The following is a 24,379-nucleotide window of genomic DNA, read 5'->3' as shown; positions in this document are numbered from 1 at the left end:
ACTAAAATGACTGGGAGCTGTCCATCTTGATGTGGACTCTGAAAATCCTTCAAAATCTTTGAAGGGTGGGAAAGATTGCTGCCGATCTGTTGGATCTGAAATTTTATTCTTGGAGATGAGTCATATTATCTCAGATATGCTGTGTGCAAATGAAAAAGTTTGCTACTTTTCTTGGGCATTTTTCATTTATTTATTTACGGCTATTAGCCCATAAAATAGGGACAACATTTGCCCTCCTCCTCTTTATTCTTGGGCTTGAGTCATATTTGATCTCAGATATGCTGTGTGCAAATGAAAAAGGTTGCTACTTTTCTTGGGCAGATTTCTAAAACAACCAGTGCTAATTATTTCATAAGTTTTATATTACTACTACTAATAATGATGATGATGATAATGATAATAATAATAATAATAATAATAATAATAATAATAATAATAATAATAATAATAATTTGTTTATACCCTGCCCATCTGGCTGGGTTTCCCCAGCCACCCTGGGTGGCTTCCAACCGAATATTAAAAATAATACAGCATCAGACATTAAAAACTTCCCTAAAAAGGGCTGCCTTCAGTTGACTTTTAAAAGTAAAATAGTTGTTTATTGCCTTGACATCTGGATTGACTATCAGGATTTTGTATGTGGTGGTAAAATGGTGATTGTAAAATTCTATTCTTAAGAACTTTCCTGTCACTCTTTATTTCAGCATTTATCTGCCACAGCTTTGCCAATAATAACGGGGGTCCGTATCCAATGCAGTTGTGCCCTCCATGCAATAACTTCCACTTCCACACCAGAACTTCCTTCACTCTTCTCTCCCCTTGTGTCCCCAGTGTTCCCCAAATCTGCCTTGGAGGGTTGGTGGGGTGGGGAAGACCCAATAACCGGGAGGGGGAGAGGAGAGAGAGGGAAAGTTCTGCATTGTATAGGCATTTAGGACTTGGGCAACATGAAGAAAGGCTTGGGCAACATGAAGAAACTGCCTTTTGCCTATTATGTTTGTCTCACTGGCCATTTGTCAACATTTCTGTTCCTAGAATGCACTGATAAAAAATCATGGTTTGAATCCACTGAATCAAAGTACAGTGGTAGCTCAGGTTAAGAACTTAATTCGTTCCAGAGGTCTGTTCTTAACCTGAAACTGTTCTTAACGTGAAGCACCACTTTAGCTAATGGGGCCTCCCACTGCCGCTGCACTGCCGCTGCCCAATTTCTGTTCTCATCCTGAAGCAAAGGTCTTAACCCGAGGGACTATTTCTGGGTTAGTGGAGTCTGTAACCTGAAGTGTATGTAACCCGAGATACCACTGCACTTTGGAGAACAGACAACTTTTTTTTAATTTCCAAGACTTTGAATATCATTTGTATAATGTTGTGGGAAGAGTCTGGAATAAAGTTTTTGGTAGCTTTCTGAACAATAAAGGAACTTATTAGCAAATTTTGTTCTGTCTTCCCAAATCCCAAATTCTATGAAGCCTTTAGCTGAAATTCCCTCTTTCATCCACAATGGAAAGGAAGGCTTGGTCAATGTTCCTCATTCACCCTTTGCTGGCCCTATTTCAGTGGTGGTCTGTGTGACACTAAAGTTTGGTGCCCCCACCTCTCACCTTCTATTTGACATCATAGTACTGGCAGCCCGTGCAGCCAGGTCCCTAAATCTGCCTCTGCTTGCTGTGTTGATTCCCTTCCTCTCCCTCATTTCTTTTTAGTGTTGCAATTCAAATAGTAAGCTCTTCGATGCAGAGACACTCATCTCGCTCTATAGGCTGAGGGAGCCGATGTTTGTCCACAGACAGCTTCCGGGTCATGTGGCAAACGAAAGCAGCTCACAGAAATGCCGTTTACTTTCCTGTCGGAGTCAGTGGCGTAGCGTGGGGGGTGCCAGGGGTGCCGGCCGCACCGGGCGCAACATTTGGGGGGCGCGTTTGGCCGGCCCTCCTCGAGGAAGCAGGAACCCCACTGTCCTCGGACCTCCTCCGAAGCCTGGCGGTGGGGTGGAGAGACCTTCTCCCCGCGCCAGCCTTCGGATGGCTGTCCTGAAGACTTGTGGTGGGAGCAGTGGCGTAGCGTGGGGGGTGCAGGGGGGCCTGCTGCACCTGGCGCAGCATCTGGGAGGGGGCGTGGAAGAGACTCGAGTGCTAAAATCCACGGGTTGGGGGCCCAAATTACTTGCCTTGCCCCGGGTTAGGGGGCGCAAATTACTTGCCTTGTCCCGGGTGCTGAGAACCCACGCTATGCCACTGGTCGCAGTGGTACCTATTTATCTATTTGCAGTTTGATGTGCTTTTCATCTGCTAGGTGGGCACGAGCTGGGAACGAGCAAGGGGAGCTCACCCCGTTGCAGGGATTCGAACCACGACCTTCTGATCAGCAAGCCCTAGGCTCTGTGGTTTAGACCGTAGTGCCACCCACGTCCCCATATGAATGAAATTAAGTAAACTTAATCTCGTTTATAGGCACAATATGGACTCAAAATATTTTGAACTTGATTTATCATGAAGGCCACCGAGATGGAACTGAAAAAGTCGACTTACTAGACAGGGCTCCGTGGCTGGAGTACAATGTCCGCAATGTGGATTATGTCAGTCGTCCATCACCTCGCCTCTTTGCTTCCCATCTACCCTACTATTTAGTACCCAAAGGATTAAGGAACAGAAGAGCAAAAGTAGGAAACAGAACATTTATTATTTGATCATATTCAATGTTTGTCTTGCCTTCTTTAAATGAACATCTCAGATTCCATTAACATTTCTCCGTTTCTGAGGGCAGTTCATCCAGCTGCAATTCCTTTGTCCATATGAATGAGTAATGCTCTGTGCACCCTGAGTTTGGAATAATTCCCATGACTCCTAAACAGCACAGAGTTTATGCTCCACCATAGTAAAAGTCCTGGAGGGTGTTAAGAATAAAACAGGTTCTTTTATCTGAGATTCAGTGCACTTCAGGCACAACACAAGTAAGCAGTCAGACGACCAATATATTGGAATTTCTACATAACATTGCTTTATTGATTAACAAGCAGAACACATAACAAGACAAGGGAACATGCACTCAGTCTCTCACACAATCACACATACACTCACCACTCTTCTTCTGGATTGGGTGGGCAGACAGCGGGATCCCGGCTGCGTCCGACACACCAACCCTCCTGAAAAGCCTGATCTTATATAGTCCTTTTTGATGCACATCTGAATATTAGCATTTCTCATTGCCTTTGACATGTTCTTGGCAGTCCTCCACCCTTAGCGTGTTCTTCGCATATCACAACTCTCATGCTTTGCACCTGGTCTTCTGTAACTTTTGGCACGGTACGATACTCATTGTTTGTAACTAGCATTGCACAGCCAGTCTTTATTTTTTTTTATATAATATTTTTTATTGCTTTTTTCCAGGGTCAAATACATAGTCAGTAACTCATCAAAAGCGACTTTACAGAAAAGAAAAAGAAGAAATTAAAAAAGAGAATATTCATATTATCCAAACAATTTTTCATAATCTACTGGACTTCCCCACATCCTCCACACCCTGCATTCTTTACAATAAAAATAACAGCAAATTGTTACCTTGTTTCATGCGTTTTTTGTACTTTCATCTAATTATATTTTAGATTTAGGGTACTTGTTGTTAAGTCTTTTTTTCCCATCATCAATCCTAAAAAACAAACATTACTCTAAACTTTGGTCTTTTCATGGTTATAACTTAGTTTCCACCATTTTCAAGTTTAATTGCTGAAGCTAATTTTCCCAAAACTTAGCAAATTCTCAACATTCATATAACTTATAATGTTTTTGTAAATAGTCCTTAAATTTTTTCCAGTCCTCTTCTATTGTTTCTTCTCCCAGATCTCGGATTCTGCCAGTCATTTCGGCCAACTCCATGTAGTCCATCAGTTGCGTATGCCACTCTTCCAGCGTGGGTAGCTCCTGTGTCTTCCAATGTTTAGCTATAAGAGTTCTTGCTGCTGTAGTTGCATATAAGAAGAAAGTTCTATCCTTCTTTAACACTCTCTGGCCCACAATGCCCAGGAGGAAGGCATCTGGTTTCTTGTGGAAGGTATACTTAAATACCTTTTTCATCTCATTGTAAATCATTTCCCAGAAGGCCTTCACCCTCGGGCATGTCCACCAGAGGTGAAAGAATGTTCCTTCAGCCTCCTTACATTTCCAACATTTATTATCAGACAAATGATATATCTTTGCCAGTTTGACTGGGGTCATGTACCACCTATATATCATTTTCATAATGTTTTCTTTCAAGGCATTACATGCCGTGAATTTCATACCGGTGGTCCATAACCTTTCCCAGTCTTCAAACATAATGTTGTACCCAATGTCTTGAGCCCATTTTATCATGGCTGATTTAACTATCTCATCTTGAGTATTCCATTTAAGCAGCAAGTTATACATTCTTGAAAGCACTTTCGTCTTTGGTTCAAGTAATTCTGTCTCTAGTTTCGATTTTTCCACCTGGAAACCAATTTTTTTATCCTTTTTAAAAGTCTCTTGAATTTGGGCGTAATGTAACCAGTCTCACACCTTGTTTTTTAATTTTTCTAAACTCTGCAACCTCCAGTTGTCTCCAATTTTTTCTATTATCTCACAGTATTTTGCCCAGCCAACCTCCATATTAAGTCTTTTTGAGGTTTTTGCCTCCATTGTTGAAAGCCACCTCAGGGTCTTATTTTCAAGTAAGTCCTTATATTTGGTCCAGACATTAAATAAAGCTCTCCTGACAATATGGTTTTTAAACAATTTATGAACCTTTACCTTGTCGTACCACAAGTATGCATGCCATCCAAAAGCATTGTTAAACCCTTCCAGATCTAGGACATCAGTGTTTTCTAATAAGAACCAATCCTTCATCCAGCAGAAGGATGCAGCCTCATAGTATAACCTTAAGTCCGGCAGGGCAAATCCCCCTCTTTCTTTTGCGTCTGTTAGTATTTTAAATTTTATTCTGGGCTTTTTGCCCTGCCAGACAAACTTCGAGATATCCTTCTGCCACTTTCCAAAACATTCCACTCTGTCCACGATCTGCAGGGTTTGAAACAAGAACAACATCTTTGGCAATACATTCATCTTTACGGCTGCGATTCTTCCCAACAAGGAAAGTTTTAGTCTTGACCAAATTTCTAAATCCTTTTTGATTTCTGACCAACATTTTTCATAGTTATCCTTGAATAAATTCAAATTTTTACCAGACAAATTGACCCCCAGGTATTTCACTTTTTTAACCACATTTAACTCCGTTTCCTTCTGGAACCCATCTATTTCTGAAGGTGTCAGATTTTTTGCCAAAACCTTAGTTTTTTGTTTATTCAGCTTAAATCCCGCCACCCGACCAAACTCATAAATTAATTCTAAAACTCTTTTTGTACTAGGTTCTGGCTCCTGTAATGTTAAAACCAAGTCATCTGCAAAAGCTTTCAATTTATATTGTTTCTCTCCGACCTGTATTCCTTCCACCAGCTGGTCCTTCCTAATCAAATTCAGCAGCACCTCCAGGACAGAGATAAATAACAGAGGTGATAAGGGGCACCCCTGTCGTGTCCCTTTTTCAATTTTGAACTCTTCTGTCACCACATTGTTCACTATCAATTTAGCCTTTTGCTCTGAATAGATTGCTTCTATACCATTTTGGAACGCCCTTCCCACTCCCATCCCTTCCAAGTTTTTCTTCATAAATTTCCAAGAAATGTTGTCAAAGGCCTTCTCTGCATCTATGAAAATTAGCACTGCCTTCGTGTTCATATTTGTCTGCAGTAGCTCCAAAACATCGATAATATTCCTAGTGTTGTCAGACAAATGTCTACCAGGGAGAAAGCCTGCTTGGTCTTTATGAATTACTTCATTTAAAACTTTTTTAAATCTACTTGCCAAAATATCAGCAAAAATTTTGTAATCCACGTTCAGGAGTGAGATGGGACGGTAGTTCTTAAGTTGAGTCTTTTCAGATTCCACTTTTGGTATCAAAGTGATGAAAGCTTCTTTCCACGATTCTGGTGCCCCCTTCCCCTCCATAATCTGGTTGCATACCTCCATTAGTGGCTGGATCAAGTAGTCCTTTAGTGTCTTATAATACTTGGAGGTAAGTCCATCTGGGCCTGGGGATTTACCTAATTGCATATTCTGAATGACACTTTCAATTTCCTGCTGTGTTATTTTATAATTCAGGATTGTTTGTTTATCTTGAGGTAGTTTTGGCAGTCCATTACTTTTTATAAATTGGCTTATCTCAATCTCTGCCTGAGGTCCTTGAGTAAATAATTTTTTAAAATATCTCTGGAAACACTTTCTAATTTCTTCAGGTTTCTGGATACTTTCTCCTTCAACCTCCAGATTGGTAACAAAGTTCAATTTTTGTCTCTTTTTCAACTGCCATGCTAGTAGTTTTCCACATTTATTTGCTGATTCAAACGATCTTTGTCTCATTTGTTTAATTTTCCATTCAACTTCTTGGTTTATCAATTTCGCATATTGTGCTTGATGGAATTTAGTTTCTCTTAGAACTTCTTTTGATTTTGGTTTTAGTCTCAGTTTTTTCTCTCCGTCTCTTATCTTCTCTAATATCTTGTCCTTTTTTCCATTCCAGAGTTTTTTCTTAATCGTATTCTGTTGTATCAGAAACCCTCTCATAACTGCTTTACTTGCATCCCAGATTGTTCTCTTTTCCACCGAGGTGTTCAAATTTATCTCAAAGTAATCCTTCAACGTTTTTTGGGCCTTCTTAACAACCTCCTGATCTCTAAACAAGGTGTCATTCATTCTCCATCTAAAGGATCCAGCAGACGTAAGTCTCAATTCCATTTTCAAGGCATTATGGTCGGAGCAAGTTTTGGGGCAGATCTCTATTTTTTTAGTCTTAGGTGCCAGTCCTCTAGTTATCCAGATTTGGTCGATTCTTGTCCATGATAGGTGGGCCTCAGAAAAGAATGTTCCTTCTTTACCTAAGGGGTTCTTTGTCCTCCAAATGTCAATCAAGTCCATATTGTCTGTTAGTTCAAAAAAAGTTTTAGGTAGTCTGCCATCTTTAGTTAAGTTTTGGTTTTGTGACTTATCCATATAGGTGGAGACCACCCCATTCATATCTCCCATCAAAATGATGTTAGTATAGTCAATATGATCCAGCATTATCTCATGCAGCTTCTTGTAAAATTCCGATTTCCCCTCATTTGGTGCATATATTCCTACAATCAGAAATTTTTCTCCTTGTGTTTGTATTTCAATCGCCAAAATTCTTCCTTGTTCGTCTTTAAACAAAAACTTTGGTGATAGGTTCTCCTTTGCATAAATCACTACCCCTCTTTTCTTAACCTTATCTGATGAAATAAATTCTTGGCCTAGTCTTTTATTAATTAAAACTATCCTATGGAGCCTAGTCACATGTGTTTCTTGCAGGCAAATAATGTCCAATTGTTCTTTCCTCAATATATGAAAGATCCTTTTTCTTTTCTCGGGGGAATTTGCACCGTGAATGTTCCAACTAAGAAGCTGCAGAGACATCCTGAATCAATTTGTCAACCAATAGGGATGTCTCCCTTGTCATCTACGTCTGGAGGTGGAGCAGGTGTTGAGCCAGGCGGAGGTGGTGGCCAAGCTCCTGCTACTCCTTTCCGAAGGTCCTCCCCGTGGTCGTTCAGGAACGTTTCTTGGTCCTCTGCTGTTCTAATTCTTACTTTTTTCCCTTTGAAGTTAAAAGATAGTCCTTGAGGGAATTCCCACCTATAGGGGATTGTGTTGTTTCTCAATAGTCCTGCAAGATCTTTATATGTAGTTCTTAAATCCAGAAGTTGTTTCGGTATGTCTCTGAAGATTTCTGCTGTCCTTCCCTGAATCACCAGTGAGTTTTTGAAGTGTAGGCCGAGTATATTGTCTTTTTCTTGCTTAGATCTCAAAATGATCAAGCAATCCCTTGGTTTGTCCTTCTTCGCCACTCTTCCCAATCTAAAGGCGGTGACAATTTTGAAGTCCTTCTCTTCTGCTAGACCCCAGAACTTTGATATTTCTGCTGTCAAGAAACCAATCAAATCTTCTTTTTCAAGTTCTGGTATATTTCTCAGCCTGAGATTGCTTTCCCGATTTTTCAATTCTGCCATGGACAGATAAGCTTGCTGTTCATTGATCTGTCTACTCAGTGGTCTTACTTCCCCTCTTACTTCCTCTATCTTCTTTTTATTTTGTTCTGCTTTTAAATTTGCTTCTTCAGCTAATTTTCGATTTTCTGCCATTGTTATTTGAATATTTCCTATTGCCTGTGTATTTTGAGCAACTTGGTCAGTCAATTTATTAATTGTAGCTGTCACTTGGTCAAATTTAGTCACCTGTTCATCAGCTTTCTTATTTAAAGCTGCCAGCTGGTCCAATATTTCTTTAGAGACTGGATCCAGCCCTCCTGAAGCCATATCCCCAAAAGCTGGCTGTTTAGATTCTCCTTCTTGGCGCTGTCGACGGTGACCCTTTGCTGGCGGAGGAGCTTAACCTCTTCTTTGCTCGCTTTGAGAAGGAGCCACCTGAGACGCCGGTATTACAGCCACCAGCCCATAGGGGCCCCTCATTCACTGTAGAGGAGCACGAGGTGAGACAAGTATTGAGGATGGTGAATCCGAGGAAGGCGGCTGGACCTGATGGCATCACTGGAAAGGTGTTGAAGGGCTGTGCGGATCAGCTGGCGAGGGTCTTTACTAAGATCTTCAATAAGTCCTTACACCAGTCTATTGTCCCACCCTGCCTGAAGTCGTCAACTATTGTCCCTCTGCCTAAAAAATCCACAATCAGTAGTTTGAATGACTACAGACCAGTTGCACTGACTCCAATCATCATGAAGTGTTTTGAGAAACTGGTGCGCCGTCATATTATTTCCTGTCTTCCATCAACTTTTGACAACTACCAGTTTGCATACAGGGCAAATAGATCCACAGAAGACGCTATCACCACCACTCTCCATGCTGCTCTGTCCCATCTGGAGCAGCCGGGGAATTATGTGAGGCTGCTGTTTGTGGATTTTAGCTCTGCGTTTAACACTATCCTCCCCCATAGACTGGTGTCCAAGCTAGAGACGATTGGACTCCCCAACTCCACCTGTCTCTGGGTTTTGGATTTTTTGTCAGAACGTTCTCAGAGGGTTAGAGTAGGGTCACATGTGTCCACAGCCCTTATCCTTAACACCGGCTCACCACAGGGTTGCGTGTTGAGTCCCCTGCTCTATGCTCTCTATACGTATGACTGTACAGCCATCTACTCCAGCAACAAAATCATCAAGTTTGCTGATGATACTACGGTGGTGGGGCTCATTTCAGGAGGGGATGAGTCCGCCTATCGGGACGAGGTGGAGCGGCTCTGTGTTTGGTGTGGAGAGAACAATCTGGCTCTTAATACGGCTAAGACCAAGGAATTGGTGGTGGATTACAGAAAAAAAAAGGTGGACATTCAGCCCTTGTATATCAACGGGGAACGGGTGGAGAGGGTGGCGGAATTCAGGTTTTTGGGAGTGACTATGGATCAGGGCATGACTTGGAGCGCAAATACCACTGCTCTGGTGAAGAAGGCCCAGCAGAGAATTTATTTCCTCAGACTTTTAAAAAAGAACAATCTGAGTGAGAGACTGCTGGTGTCCTTCTACCGAGGCTCCATAGAGAGCATACTTACATACTGTATTTGTGCTTGGTTCTCCAGTTGTACAGCTAGGGAGAGGAAGGTGCTCCAGAAGGTCATAACCACAGCCCAAAAGATTATTGGTCACCCTCTCCCACCTTTGGAAGAACTGTACGGTTCCCGTTGCCTTAGGAAAGCAAACAACATCCTGCAGGATCCATCTCACCCGGGATACAGTCTGTTTGCACTACTGCCTTCTGGCAGGAGGTATAGAAACATCAAGTCAAGGACAAATAGACTGAAAAACAGTTTCTATCCAAGAGCTGTGGCCTTTTTGAATGCTGTAACTCGATAGTGAGACCTGGGAGTTTGATGGGTGTGGGTGTGGGTGTGGTTGGAAGGTGGTTTGTTTGGTTGTTGCTGTTGTTTTGCTTTTGTTGTTTTTAAGGGATGGCATCCAATTTCGTTGCACTTGTGCAAGGTTGCACTAGTGTAATGACAATAAAGAATCTATCTATCTATCTATCTATCTATCTATCTATCTATCTATCTATATCTATCTATCCTTCTTGCAGGCCTGTGACAATTGGGACAGATGATCTGCGTGGCTGCACAGGCAAAGTTGATTGCAAGAGTTCAGTTTGTTTTGCTTTTTTGGCAGCCCTTGTTTTTGCAGCGCCACTCATTCCACAGCTGTCCATGTATCAAGGTCAAATTGTAAATCCCATGGAAAAGGCAGTCCAGGATATAAACATCCAGGCAGAAGATTTGCAAAACAACCAGCAGTTCTCAGAGACTAGATATTCCACAGTCCAGTAGGGGGAGCTCCCCAAAAGTTAGAAAAGAGAATGAAAAGTTTCCACCATTAAGTTCCCAAGTAAAAATGGAAAAAGAAAAAAGGAGGAGAAACCTTCAAAGTTCACTTTAAACTTGCAGAAATTTACCCAAATCAAGATGAAAGTTCTTAACAATGGTGCATGCAACAGTTCCTTATTTGTATCTTACAAAATAGCCCCAATGTAACATTTTAACTTTATATACAGTTACCGCAGTCTGATGGTTCTTTTGTATCCAGGCAGCCCGAGGGCTGGGTTCTCAAAACTTTGTAATCCACCAAAAAGAGGAGAAGAGGTCCCGATCTATGTCAATTTTTAACTTCTAGGCAATCAAATTTTTAACTTATCAAACCTTTATTAGGCATTGTGCAAATAAAACCATAAAAGAGGAAATAACATATAAAAGCTTTGAAATATATATAAAAGGCAGCAGTTGGCTACATACATATATATATATATATATATATACATATAAAATCAGTGGTTTTCGTTGTTAACCTGCTCCTTGGAGAACTGCTACCAAAAACTCGGCTACCCCCGCCGTTACCCTTTGGTCGACGTCGGATAGGCAGAATCCCACACATTCACCTTGCTGGGGTTCCAGACCTCCCAAAAGAGGGGACAGCACGCGTTGACGTGGGATACTGTGCAATGGGCAATGAAAGAGAATATGCTCTACAGTGTCCGGGAGATTCATAGAACATCTGCAGAATCTCTTGTTTCTAGGAATGTTTTGATATCTTCCCCTGACAAATGCTGAGGGAAAAACATTCAAACGGGCCAGCATAAAAGCCCTACGTTGGGCTGGGATTATTAATTTAGTGACGTAATTGGCTCTGCTATCTAAGATATTTAAATCATAGAATATGGGGGAGCAAATTTTGTTTACAGCTGCCATAATATTTTGTCTCTCGACATCCTTTAGTCTAGTTTGGATATTATGGAAAATGTATTGCTCATTAGAATTGTACAGGGGCTCCAGCTCGATGCCTAAAGATTCAATCTTTTTTTCGAGGTACTGATACCATCTTGATTTATAGGAGTCTTTGAGCAAATCAGCGAGCAGGCTTGATGGAGGGCAGCGAAAATGGCAGCGTAACCAGTACTTTATTGAGGTGGACCAGGCCCAATATTCCATTGTGTGTATGCCTATTTCTGCACACATTGTTTCATATTTGATCACAGCTGGGAGTCCAAGAATACGTCTCAGAAAGCTGGAGTGAATCTTTTTTAAATCACTGTTATATGCTTGGACCCATAGCGGGATTCCATAGAATATCTGGGATTGCACTTTTGTTTGAAATATCTGATTGGCCGCAGGAATAAATTGATTACCTTTCTGATAATAAAAACGGGCAACTGCTGATGAGGTACACTTTGCCTGTTTTATGGCATTTGTGCGATGATTTGCCCACCCTAAATTGCTCTGGAATAAGATTCCCAGATACCTATAGATTTTCACTTGTTGGATTTCTTGCCCTCTTATTTTCCATTTCTCTAATTTCCAACCATTCGAGAAGACCAAAATTTTTGTCTTCTCATAATTTATAGAGAGTTTGTTACATTCGCAGTAAAGGATCAGAGAAGATATAAGACGTTTCAGACCCAAGCTCGTTAATGATAGTAGGACAGCATCGTCTGCGTATAATAAGAGAGGAACTGGTTTCTGATTAAGTTTAGGGGCATGTGATTCTATTTTTTGGAGGTGATCTGGCAAGTCTGATAAAAATAAATTAAATAGAAAGGGAGCGAGAATACACCCTTGTTTTACCCCTTTCGAGTTTGGGATGTCTGATGAAAGGTGACCTTTGGTGTTAAGTTTGACTTGACAGGTATTGGAAGAGTATAGATTTTGTATTAGAATCAATAAGCGCTGATCAATTTTTAATTCTGCGAGTTTCCTCCACAGCTTTGGGCGGTCAATTGAGTCGAATGCACCACGAAAGTCTACAAAAGCAGCATATATCTTAGATTGCCTTTGGGATCTATATTTTTCAACCAAATGCATAAGTATAAGGCAGTGGTCTAATGTAGAGCAACCTTTGGAGAAACCTATTTGTTCTTTCCCTGGTAAATTTAGATTTTTCATCCAGGTAAGAAGTTTAGATAAAAGGTGCTTAGCGTAGATTTTCCCTATCACTGATAATAGGCTTATCGGTCTGTAATTCCTTGGTTCTTTTGGGTCGCCATTTTTAAAGATTGGGATAATTATTGATCTTAACCATATCTCAGGTATGATCCCATATTTATCTATGAGAGTAAACAATTGAGCTAAGGGTTCTGCCCACCAATCTATATAGGTCTTGAATAATTCTATTGGTAGACCGTCTGGCCCAGGAGATTTCCCCGATTTGAAATTTTTAACTATCTCTCTAATTTCCTCTTCTTCTACCCTTGGCCACTCCTGGAGTTTATTGATTTTATTTTTAGTGGTCTCATTTCCTTTGAGTTCACTGTGTAGATTGTTAAATACAGATGTGAAGTATTGGGACCATTTGGATTCTGCAATTGGTGGTAGAGTTAGTTGGTTTTCGGCTTTCAATCCTCCGTACACTAGGTTCCAGAACGCTTTGTTGTTTTTACTCTGAATTGAGTCGAGTAATTGTAGCCATTTTTGGGTTGCATATTTCTGTTTCTTTTCGGCCAGAATGTAATGGTATTGTCTTTTTTCATCAAGATAAGAGGGCTCTAGTTTAGCGCGATTATTTTTAAATGTTTGGCGCAGCTTTCTTTTTAGCTGGAAACATTCATCATCAAACCAAGGGCTAGCGCTATGTTTAAGTACCCAAACTTTAGGTGGAGTACTAAGCTCTACGAACATTTGGAAGATTTCATTATAAATTTTCGGAATATCACTGTAGGGATTAGTGGTCTTTAAGTTGGATAATACTTGTTTTCTCAGGTTGGCTGTAAGTTTTTGCCCCACTGCTGCACTCATTTCCTGGGACCATTTTAATTGGGTCATTTGTTTGTATTGAGAAGGTTCTATGATATTGTACTTGGTTATTTTGGTTTCGTCCTTTAAGTTAATAGACAACAATAATGGCTGATGGTCGCTTTCAGTACGCGTTCCAATTTTGAGGTCCATGATTGAATTTATAATATTATAAGGGACAAGAATATAGTCGATGACACTGCATCCTCGGGGGGAGAAGTATGTAAACTCCCCGCTTCTATCGCCTTTTGTTGAACCGTTCACAATCTGCAAATTAAAGTTGTTACATAATTCAAGTAGGCGTAAGCCTTCGTTGTTTACAACCCTATCTCTGGAGAATCGTCCTATTTTCAGGGCATGTGCGATATCATTATCAGTATTCCAATTTAGTTTGCTACATAGTTGTTCATTGTTGGTTCCCACTCTGGCATTAAAATCACCTGCTATTATCAGTGAGGCATTTGGGTATTTATCGGTCAAATTTTCTATATAAAAGGTTAGTTGTGACCAATTTTCACTGCTGCTGTTGTTTTTGGTTGGGGGGATATAGACATTTACAAGTAGCCAAGTATCGTCTTTTTGGGTTAGAAGTAGAGCTTGTGCAAGTGGTAAGCATTTTTCTAGCTGCTTGATTTCAAACCCTAAGTTGTCTTTGATCATGCAACAGAACCCTGCTTTCGGCCGGCCCTTCGTGTTTGTTTTCACTGCGGGTTTCGTATAGGAGGTGAATCCATTGATTTTAATATCTCTAGTTGACCATGTTTCTTGTAGAAGTATTAATTCAAAATCTTTAAGGAAGTTCATTAGGTCTGGGTCTCCGTCTTTGTTTCCCCACCCTGCAATATTCCAGGACAGCAAGCGTAGGATCCGTTTTTGAGTTGATGGCTGGTTGACAGCATTTAGTCATTCTAGTTCTGTTATTGAGTCCAGCGAGGGATTTTGTCTTGTGCAGATACAGCCATTTGTCGCTGCTTTCGGCGGGGAACATAATGGTGGGTCTTTTAGATTCTTTTTTAAAGTGCGGGAAATTAAAATTTCCTCCCTTTCTTGGTTTTCTTCCTTAACTATTCCTTGTTCCTGAGAAATTTCTGTGGTTGGTAGACTGTTGTGGACAGTAGGACTGTTTTCAGTCTCTAGTTCCATTTCTTTGGCCTCATTTGATGTTGGGCTCAGTGAATCAGGTCTGTTGGAGGTCATCTTTTGTTCGGTAATGTTAGAGTCCTTTGTAGTACTTAAATAAGGGGTACCTATTTCGTTTAGAGCTAGCATTTGATATCTCAGCCAGGAATTTGTGGTCTCATTGCTGGAGTTTTTCCTTGCCATTTCATATTCTAAAGGAGGCTGGATTTGGAGGTCTGCATCTATACATTTGAAAGTTCCATTGGTGGCTTTCTTTTTGACTATGCATTTAGGGGAGAGGGCTGGTAAGTGTAAAGTTTGATTGTGTATTGTTTCTACTGCATTTTGTTGCCCTTGTTGGTGAATTTCGGTCAATCTGGCCTGTAGTTTCGTCAATTTACTGAGTATGTTTATTTGTTCTTTGTCTGGTAGCTTGGTAAAGTTACTCAGCAGATCTACTTCTTCTGGGACTGTCCAGTCTATTGTATCAAGGGCGAGGCTGTTATTTGATGCTACCGTCGCTTGGTTTGAGAGCTTGGATTTTTCTTGTGTGATTTCCCGGGTAGCTGGCTGCGGTTTCTCCCATCTACTGGGTTCTTCCACGGGAGTAGGGCAGATGTCGGCTTCTGGTAAAATGGCCTTATTCATCTTGTTCTGTCTTTTAGATGCAATCAATGGTCTGAGTGATATATCTTCAAAGTGTCGACGCGGAATAATTCCTTTCTGGGCTAAATAAGCCTTTACCCTTAGGATTTTGGTTGGAATTCTATGACTACCAAATTTTAGTAGTACTTTTTTGGAATGTCCATCGTTAGTGAGCCTCTTGACTGCTTTTAGGTCGATGCTTCCACCCTCAAGGCCTAGGAGCAGATTTAGATGGTGTCTGGCCCAGAAGGATGACTCCCAGTAAGGTAGGGGCCCTCTATATGGAAAAATGTGGAGAACAATCTCACATGGCCTCAGTATCAGGTTGACTGAGTGAGGGGGGCTTCCTCTGGTTTTTGGCTGGTTTAGAGGTATAAATTTGTATTTGTTCTGTTTGTCTCCAGGGCTTATTAAGGATGGCAAAAAGGGAGTGAGTTGCCTCCTTTCATCTGGGTTATCCAGCTTCTTGGAGATGTTTTGTAATTGTTCAAAGATTTTTTGAACTGTTTGAGCAGTCATTAGGCAGCATTCCTCCAGCAGCTCCACCTTTCTATCAATTAGCACTTGTGCCTCGATTATGGGAGTAGTAGCCTTGTCCTCATTTATTCCTAGGGATATCTCTTCAACTGTCTTTCCATGTAAAGAGTTGAGGAAGGTTTTGGGAGGAGATATGTGCTGTTTTTGAGGTAGCAGGTAATTATCTAGATTACTCTGTTTGAAACCGGAGGGCTCTGCGTCAGTTTCTGTATCAGAACATCTGAGTCTTTTGGCTCTTCTCATTGCTAGATTCTTCTTAAATCAATGAGATCAGACTTCTAAACGGAGTGATAGAGTGTTAAAGTTCTCAGGTCGCAATCTCATTCAGTTCTCATTCAGTCCTGGCTGGGCTGCTGCGAGGAGTTTAAAACTGGGTCCAATTAGAGCACTCCTTTGAAGTATCCCCCCTCTTCTTCTCAGTTTGTTAAAACAACTGAGATGTTTGGGGGTCCACGAAGTTAGAGGTGGTGGGAGAAATTTGTGGTTTTATAAATTTATAGTTTTTAGGGTTAGAAGCCCATTAGAGGTCCTTAAAGATCCTTGGGATAAGTTTGTCACGAGGAGTCAACGAGAAACTGGGAGGGAGTGCCTTAATGCCCGGGAGGGAATGTCTGAGAGCCTTCGTTAAAACTTCATTAACTTCACTAAGTCCCGGCACCGAGGAGGATAAGATAAGATTTTCAAAAGCCCAGCGAAAGGAAATAAAATCCAAAAGAAGGAGGAGAGCCGGCAACAAAGGCATTTAGTTAAAAAGTTCTTTGAGCTCCGATAAGAGCGTCTTACCTCGGCGCCATCTTGGGGAAGATTTTCCAAATTAATTTTTTTTTTTTTTTTTTTTAACTTCTAGGCAATCAAATCCGAATTTGCAGGGTATATTCCAACTTCTTTTAAAAACCCCTCTCAGCACTTCAGCTTTTATGAGCCTTTGCTTGATACTTTAAGCAGAGCCAGAAGACGGACTTCCTTTTTAACGTCTCCCGCTTTCAGCCAAATTTCACAAGTTTAGATTCAGAAATCTTGAGATTCTTACTCACGGGTATGTTGTTTCAAATCGAATATTCAAAGAAGAAAGGTCAGCGCTCATCAGCAGCAGCCGCGCGGCTTCACTTCCGCGGAAAGAGCGATGAACTCACAGCACCGCTACCCCCTCCACGTTCCGGAGCCCCTTACGGGGTCCCTTCTTCGTTTCCGAGGTCGCTCTTGGTGCCCGCCGAGTCCCACGACCACAGGCTCACTCTACCTGTGTTTTTTCTTAGCGGGTCTCCGCTCTGCCGTAGCGGACGACCCTTTTCCGCGGAGCCCCTCTTCACAGTGTAAAGAGGACCGCCATTGCCGTTTCGCGCCGCCTCCGGAAGTCCGCACAGCCAGTCTTTACACTTCCTTGCAGGTACAGTACTTTTGCCAGAACATGCACATTCCATTCACTCTTTGATCAGCACAATTTATGAATAGTTCCTCAACAGCATCCATTTTATGTGGTGGTCTTCAGCCATCTTGCGGCCCATTCAGAACACGGCATTCATTACAAGGGTGCCATCCAACACACTTAATAAGAATAAGCTCATTCAACACCATAGGATTGCACTGTGCATTTGACATGCATGTTGCAAAATAGTGTGACACTGCCAGGGCTATAAAGCAACTTGGAAGCACCAAGAATCCACAAGAAGAGATATCTGAGATCCATCCATTTATTATTTTATGCATATATATCCCACTTCAACAACTTAGTTCGTGGCACATTTCACAACCAGAGAAATAACTACAGAAGCAAAACATAAGGGACAGTAGAAACAATAAGACCAGGAATCGAAAGAATATGTTGTTATTCCTGCAGGTTGTTTATGTGGCCAGAAACCCAAAGGATGTCTCGGTTTCCTTTTACCATTTTTCCAAAACTGCAGCCAAATTTGAAGAGGTAGAAGATTTTGGAATTTTCATGGAGAGGTTTTTGGCTGGGAAGGGTAAGGATGAATTGCTACTCTAAAATGAATCATTCTTTTCCCTTCATCTTTATCGCCTTTCACAAAAGATTAAGAAATTCTCTGTGTGGTAAGGATCATTTTCAGAATGCCATGTCTGATGCCATAGGTTACTCTGAGGAAATTCCACATCCATGCATCACAAAGAGTCTCCAACAGAGACTCCAACTACACCATTTTATGCCACTGATGGCTGGTGCGCATTGTTGCCAATGGGAGGGTATTTATCTGGCTAACTCCCAAATCAAATCAGGTGGATTTGTATGCTGCCTGCATCAGGATGCAGCAGCTACAAATCATTACAAGGTGATCCTTAATCAAGTGTAGATATTTGTGTCAAGTTATAACTCAGAAACCCAGACAGTGTCTCTAAATGTTGCAAGTATTAACTGCCACACCATATAAGGAAACTGGCAGAGTGGGAAGGAAGTGAGCTGGAGGAAGGCTAGACTGATCTCAGTCCACCCATCACTGTCTCATCGCATTAGGATGGGAAGCACATCAGGGAGCCTTAAAATGCAGAACTCTTCTGTAAATTCCTTCTCTGAGAAAGTGTTTGGTGAGGTTGGGTGGTATTAGTTCAGCTTCTGTTTAATGGTTTGTTCCACTGCTAGTGCTTAAAAGGATTCCTTTAAATTGTTTTGATGGTGTTTATACGTTTGTACTGCTTCTCTCTGAATTTTTTTTTTAAATCTGATCTACATTTTATGCCAAATCAACTTCTTTCACATCAGTACTTGCAAGTTTATGGCTGGACCATGTGGAAGGCTGGTACTCTCACAAGGATGACTTCAATATTCTGTTTCTTACCTATGAAGAAATGAAGAAGGTAAGTTATCAAAATGCTACCCAGTCTGATATTAAACATCCAGCAAAACTCACCTTTAAAAAATGGAGGAAGGAAGCAATTTGATTATTCAAGTGCCCTCAGCTGCTGCTTCCCCTGCTAGTCTCGCTTCCTTTCCTAAAGATTTTTCAAAGCCTAGCAGACCATGGATTCAGGAGCAGCTTTTCAGACCCTAGACAGCAAATAGTGCATATAACCATTTCCCCTGAGGGATTATGGGGCTATAAATAAAGTGTCATGATCCCAAGCAATATATGTCATTTCACAGGCCCTCTGATGCTGAGGATAGATGTCACAAAACCTCCCTTGTGTCTTCAACAGGGACATTTATTTATTTACTTGTGGACTCAGTTGAAAGAGCTGCCCCATAATATAGTGCATTCTGCATGGTTCATGGAATAAAAGTACTGTAACAATGAAAGTGCAATATGATGCAATGGCAATTATTCCAAACTAGGCAAAGAAAGATGCAGGCTGCTTGTTTTCCCTGCTTGTATTCCTGCCTGTTCCATGAGTTTTAGTCTCTAAGCTCTCAGGTTTCTCTATTGTGGATGGCCTGACATTAAAACCACGTTCCATTTCAGGATCTGAGAAGCTGTGTATTGAAATTATGCAACTTCCTGGGAAAGAGACTGACGGAAAAGGAGGTGGATGCTGTTGTGGATCAGGCTACATTTAATAAAATGAAAGCGGATCCGAGGGGAAACTATGAGTTCTTGCCACCGGATCTCATGGACCACAGCAAAGGACATTTTCCTTGAAAAGGTAAGTTAATGGTAGATCACACTGACTTGGTGCTGCTTGCAGAATTCCTGACAAATATATTCACCTGACAATTGCATCTAGAGATCAAATATATCTGGTGGTATGGATATTTTTTTGACCACCACAATGCACGTTCTTTCTGTCTGCTTCCTGGGCCAGGCACTGTTGGAGACTGGAAGAACATGATGACAGTCGCACAAAGTGAAAGGTTTGACAGCGTTTTTAAGGAGAGAATGGAAAAGCTGCCCTTCAAGTTCTGCTGGGACATCCATGAGGAATCATGAGTCTGCCTTCAGCTTGGAAAGATGAAATAAAGTGCATTGTTTGCATTTAATCCAGGCCTATTTATAAGAGTTAGTAGAAAACAAACTCTCATCTGGCTTAATAGCTTCCTAATGTTCTAATATGTGCTGTAATTTTTTAAAAAAAAACACCACAAAACAATTACATTTGTATTGTCCACTTCTTCTCTTTCTACATTCCAACATGTCCTAATTTCTGACCCCATGTGCAAAAGTTAAGGAATCCCAAACTAACTATTAGGATTATTAATTGTATTTTAAATTGGCACTGTTATAATGAGCCTAGCATTGGATTATTGTAATTGAAAATTAATAAAAATTATTGTTAAAAAAAACCAAACTAACTAACTATTGCTGTCCCAGATGGCAATGTAAATCATCCGACTCATTCACATCATCAATTTATTTATTGTGAGTGGAATTCAACTTCATGCTCTTCCAATTATTCCATCAGGACAAACATTTCAGCCTGCGGGTTGGCACTATCCCCCCTCACCTTCCTTCCCCTCTGCACTGTTCCTGGGGTTCTCCTTACCCCCACAGAGTCATTTTTGAGGCTGCGTCAGGAATATGTCCGGAGGAGAAGTGGAGAAAATGGACAGTGCATGTTTGATGCCTATAGCAATCTCTATCATGGGTCAGGTTGTAAAGGGGGAATTTCCATTGGGATCATGGGCCAGAGAGAAAGGGTTAAAATAGATTTCCCACTACTGCTCTTTAAACCTTATGAAGTGGTTTGAGTCCCATAGAGACGTCACAGAGGGAATGATTGGATCCTGAAGATCAATGGAAGGAGCTCAGGAAGGTTCTTCTGAATAACCCTGGGGAGGTTCTTAGCGGGATGGAGGAGGTGAAATGAGGACCCTACAAAGGGTCTGAGCCCAGGGAGGAGTCCAGTAGTCTAGAGAATAGAGAGGCACCAAGCGGGTTGCCAGAAAAATGTTCTGCCCCTGTAACATTGGACACCTCAAGCCAGGCACCGCCTGCTGTGGAACAACCTTGGTGCTTCTTCCAGTCAGCAAGCAGTCTTCTGCTTCAAGGGAGAGGACTAGAGCAAATTGGATGCTGAGCTATTGCCAACACTGCCGCCATCTCCTCCAAGGACACACAGATGCCAGCACATGCAAAAATCCTTGCAGACCCAACCCACTTGAAGGGTTGCCTGCTTGCTTGCTTGTCTACTTAGATAGCTTAGGGCTCAGTTAATCTTTGAGCATGGGGCAGGTGAAGGGAGGAGGGTACACTTTGCCACGTCCTGAAGGTCTAGGAAAACTTAGACCTGACAGCAGCGATCAAACACATCAGGCCCTGGGCAAGGTCTCAGGAGCTCAGAGGGGCACATCACTAGTCCCAGCCTGACCCCACTGCCCATCTCTGGGTCACTGGCCTGGTGCTGACATCAAAAATAGTGAGTAAGCCAGAGGACTTCAGCTGGGGAAGGATATATAGCACAGCATGGGAAGAAGAGCTGAGGGAAGGAAGCAACAGCTGCCCGGAGTGGGCATGAGGAACCAGAGATGCCAACAGGAATTCTTGGGCCTGGTACACTGTAAGTTGATTATACCCTCTGCATCCTTCTCTCACAATCTATTGGCAATTAAGACTTCTGATGTCCATCTTTTTGCATGCCACCCCAATCTCAGTAGTGCAATATTCCAGGGATTTGTCTTTGCTTTTGGAAATGAGGCACAGTGGAGACTGTAGTGTCCTTATGAAGTATGGTTTATTTACACATTTATACAACCTGAGCCTACGATGAAAGGGTTGATAAGGGGCACAGCCTAGGATAGAATTCAAGCAGAGATCCAGCATCATGCTCTGCCTCTTTCTCTCTAGTGTGCATCACAGCAGCTCCTATATCTCTAAGCTCTGGCTTTATCTTCTAACTAGCTCTGAGCTGAGGGAGGGGCCTCTCCCATTTGCCATCTGGCGCAGAGCCCCCCTCTTTGGCTTTCCTAATGAATAATCACCTTCCTGTTGTTCTGCTAATGGTCCATCACCCCAGGTGATTTCCTGGGCATATAAACGGTAAACGGACCCTTGACCATTAGGTCCAGTTGTGGCCGACTCTGGGGTTGCGGCGCACATCTCTCTTTATTGGCCGAGGGAGCCGGCATACAGCTTTCGGGTCATGTGGCCAGCATGACTAAGCCACTTCTGGTGAACCAGAGCAGCACACAGAAATGCCGTTTACCTTCCCGCCGGAGCCGTACCTATTTATCTACTTGCACTTTGACGTGCTTTCGAACTGCTAGGTTGGCAGGAGCAGGGACCGAGCAACGGGAGCTCACCCCGTTGCGGGGATTCGAACCGCCAACCTTCTGATCGGCAGGTCCCAGGCTCTGTGGTTTAACCCACAGCGCCACCTGTTCCAGAGAGTGAGAAGTGTCTAATACACAACATTATATACACAGGTCTTGTACCCAGATGTTTAACATCCCAAGCCTGGATTAAATTCTAACACTTATTGGATCCAGGAAATGAGAAGTGTCTAGTACCCACAAACTCATAACAATATATTAATTTACCCCACTGCTACCTTACTTCAGAGGGTTGTTGCAAATACAAAAGGGGAATTGCGTCATAATGAAAATAACATTGGGCTTCTGGGAGGAAAAGGAAGATAAAAATCTATATTGTCATTCATGGATCAACTAAAGAAAAAGTCAACATGCATGGAGCCAGAAAAGCAGGTTCTCTGCTTTAACTGAAATGTTGAGTAATCCTGATATGCCCCGCAGAATAACAAAGCAATGTACCCAGCCTTGATCTCCTTAGAGGAAAAGCAAGATAAGGATATGCAATAGCAGCAAGCAACAAATACTCCTTAAGTTTGTACAGGCTCACAACTCTCAACATAACATGTTTTTGTCAACCTTGTGTTAATGGAGTCTCTAGGAATTTTAATTTGCTGCAAGTATAAGGTGTCCAGTGGTGTTGTGGTTCTATTTTGTTGATGCATTTTGTATTTTATATTTTTGTCTTATGGTTGCTGTATGTTAATAACAGCCCAGTGATGACAAGCAGACCAGTAGTGGCTGTGGGAAATTGGAGGGCAAGGAGAGATTCCCTTTTTGTCATCCCTTTTCCTCATTAAGAAGGAAGCCTCGTTTACCAAAGGGAGTTACTTCCCAGTAAAACATACCAAAGCCAGCAATTGTGCTTTATGCTGAGAAGGCAGCACACTTGAGGAGTGATAAATGAACTAATGTGCAAATGGAGGAGAGCATTTGTGCAAAAATACAGTACCCTGCTACGCAGCGCAGGTAGACTAACTTTTCCCCTTTGTCCAGTCAGGCTAGCAGAATCAACAAGCGTCTCTGGTTTTTCTCCTCCTCCTCGCCCCCACCCCCAGCTCTTGAGTCATGGGGGGGGGCAGCATTCCTGCCTCTGGATGGTTAGCAACAGCAATTAAGCACAATTGCAACAGCAGCTTCTCTGTTCAGAAGTGAACAGAGTGCAGAAGTGAAGGGAGGCAACAGAGGGCTGGCGAGAACATGCAGCACAGGAACCAGCTCAGAGGCTGCTTTGGGCAACTCTGATCTGGAGACATTACACTAAAAGAATGTGCATGTTGATCTTGGAACCTCCCAATAAAGGTGCCAGATTCTGTGCAGCAACTAGGGATGGCATTTTGTGACAACCTGGCGTTACAACTATCTATTTGAGCACCACAGTGCCAGGCACTCTTGGAGACTGGGAAAACATGATGGCCATTGCAAAAAAATGAAAGCTTTGAGAGTGTTTTTCAGGAGCAGATGGAAAGGCTCCTCTTCAGGTTCTGCTGGAACATCAATGGTGAAATGAGTCTGATTCCAGAAATTTTCTCTGTCTTGCATGTGTGTACCAATGGTGCAGATCTCGAGAGATTTGCTGCAGTCCATCTAAAGCTGTGTTGTAAGCAAGAAAGCAAGCAGTATTCTGAACAGATTTGCTTGCTCAGATCCTTCTCTAGAACAGGGGGTACATATGTTGTAGTATCTGTCAATCCATTTGTTGCACATTTGTTGTTGTGATTGTTGAAACAGATCTTTGTGATTATTTGAAGCCATTTTGAGTAGAAGTAAAACAGGCAAGAAGTAATTTCCTTGTAATGGTCCGACAAAACCAATATGGATACTTGATTATTTCCCTGGTGAAGATAAGTCACTTTGGTGGGTTACACCAAATTGCTGGGTGTGCATAACTGTGTGATATAGTATAATTTCAGAACTGTAGAAAAAGTAACATAAAAATTACAAGAGCAATTTTATTTTATGCTGCTTGTCACTTACTCACCTTTGGCCCTTGAAAGAATGCTTGTGCAATTAGCAATCCATGTGTTGCAAATAATTGGGGGGAAACTGTGATTGCTGCAACAAATATTTATTCTTATGGTACTGAATAATCTCTTTGAACACTTCATTCCTAAACAAATTTATTATGAGGGAAAGTGTTCTTGAACACATTTGGCTTTAATTCAGAGGACAAGGCTGCTTGTCGCTTCCTCGCATCACTCCCCTGGAGAAAGGTTGTGCAAGACGAGTGACAAAGTCTGATTCCAGAGGAACTCCTCTGACCCCAAGGATGATAAACATTGCAAAGGGCCCTCGAGTGTGTATCTGGGTGGGTTTGAAAAAGATAAATGGGAGAACTATCCAACTGCCTCACAAACATTTTAGATGGTGAAAGCATTTGATTCCTACTGGATGGCAATGATTAATCAGAATTCAAAAACAGGGCTAGCTGTAGGAAAAAAAATCTGTGCTCCCATGCTGCATGCCACTTCAAGGCAGTGAAACTTGATAAGAGACAAATGCACCCCAAATATATTCCTTGAAGTGA

General features: G+C 41.9%; 2 protein-coding genes and 1 long non-coding RNA gene across 3 annotated transcripts in view; 2 read left to right on the top strand and 1 right to left on the bottom strand.

The window, feature by feature from the left end:
• The window catches only part of LOC310704442 (amine sulfotransferase-like), a 64,475-nt gene extending 44,614 nt beyond the window's left edge, over window positions 1–19,861 (top strand). The window contains exon 7 of the mRNA XM_083497911.1: window positions 19,413–19,861. Coding sequence (XP_083354037.1) covers window positions 19,413–19,537 — 125 coding nt within the window. The 3' untranslated portion in view covers window positions 19,538–19,861. The remainder of the gene's footprint in view (window positions 1–19,412) is intronic.
• LOC310704448 (amine sulfotransferase-like) overlaps window positions 1–24,379 on the top strand; it is a 41,733-nt gene that overhangs the window by 8,944 nt on the left and 8,410 nt on the right. The window lies entirely within an intron of this gene.
• Window positions 1–24,379, bottom strand: part of LOC310704480 — a 37,089-nt gene that overhangs the window by 4,983 nt on the left and 7,727 nt on the right. The gene's annotated exons all lie outside the window — the stretch shown is intronic.

This window comes from Podarcis liolepis, assembly GCF_965112155.1.
Source record: "Podarcis liolepis genome assembly, chromosome: 3".
NCBI classification, from domain to species: domain Eukaryota; kingdom Metazoa; phylum Chordata; class Lepidosauria; order Squamata; family Lacertidae; genus Podarcis; species Podarcis liolepis.
The sequence above is the reverse complement of the archived record's forward strand: the minus strand, read 5'-3'. Positions and strand labels throughout refer to the sequence as shown.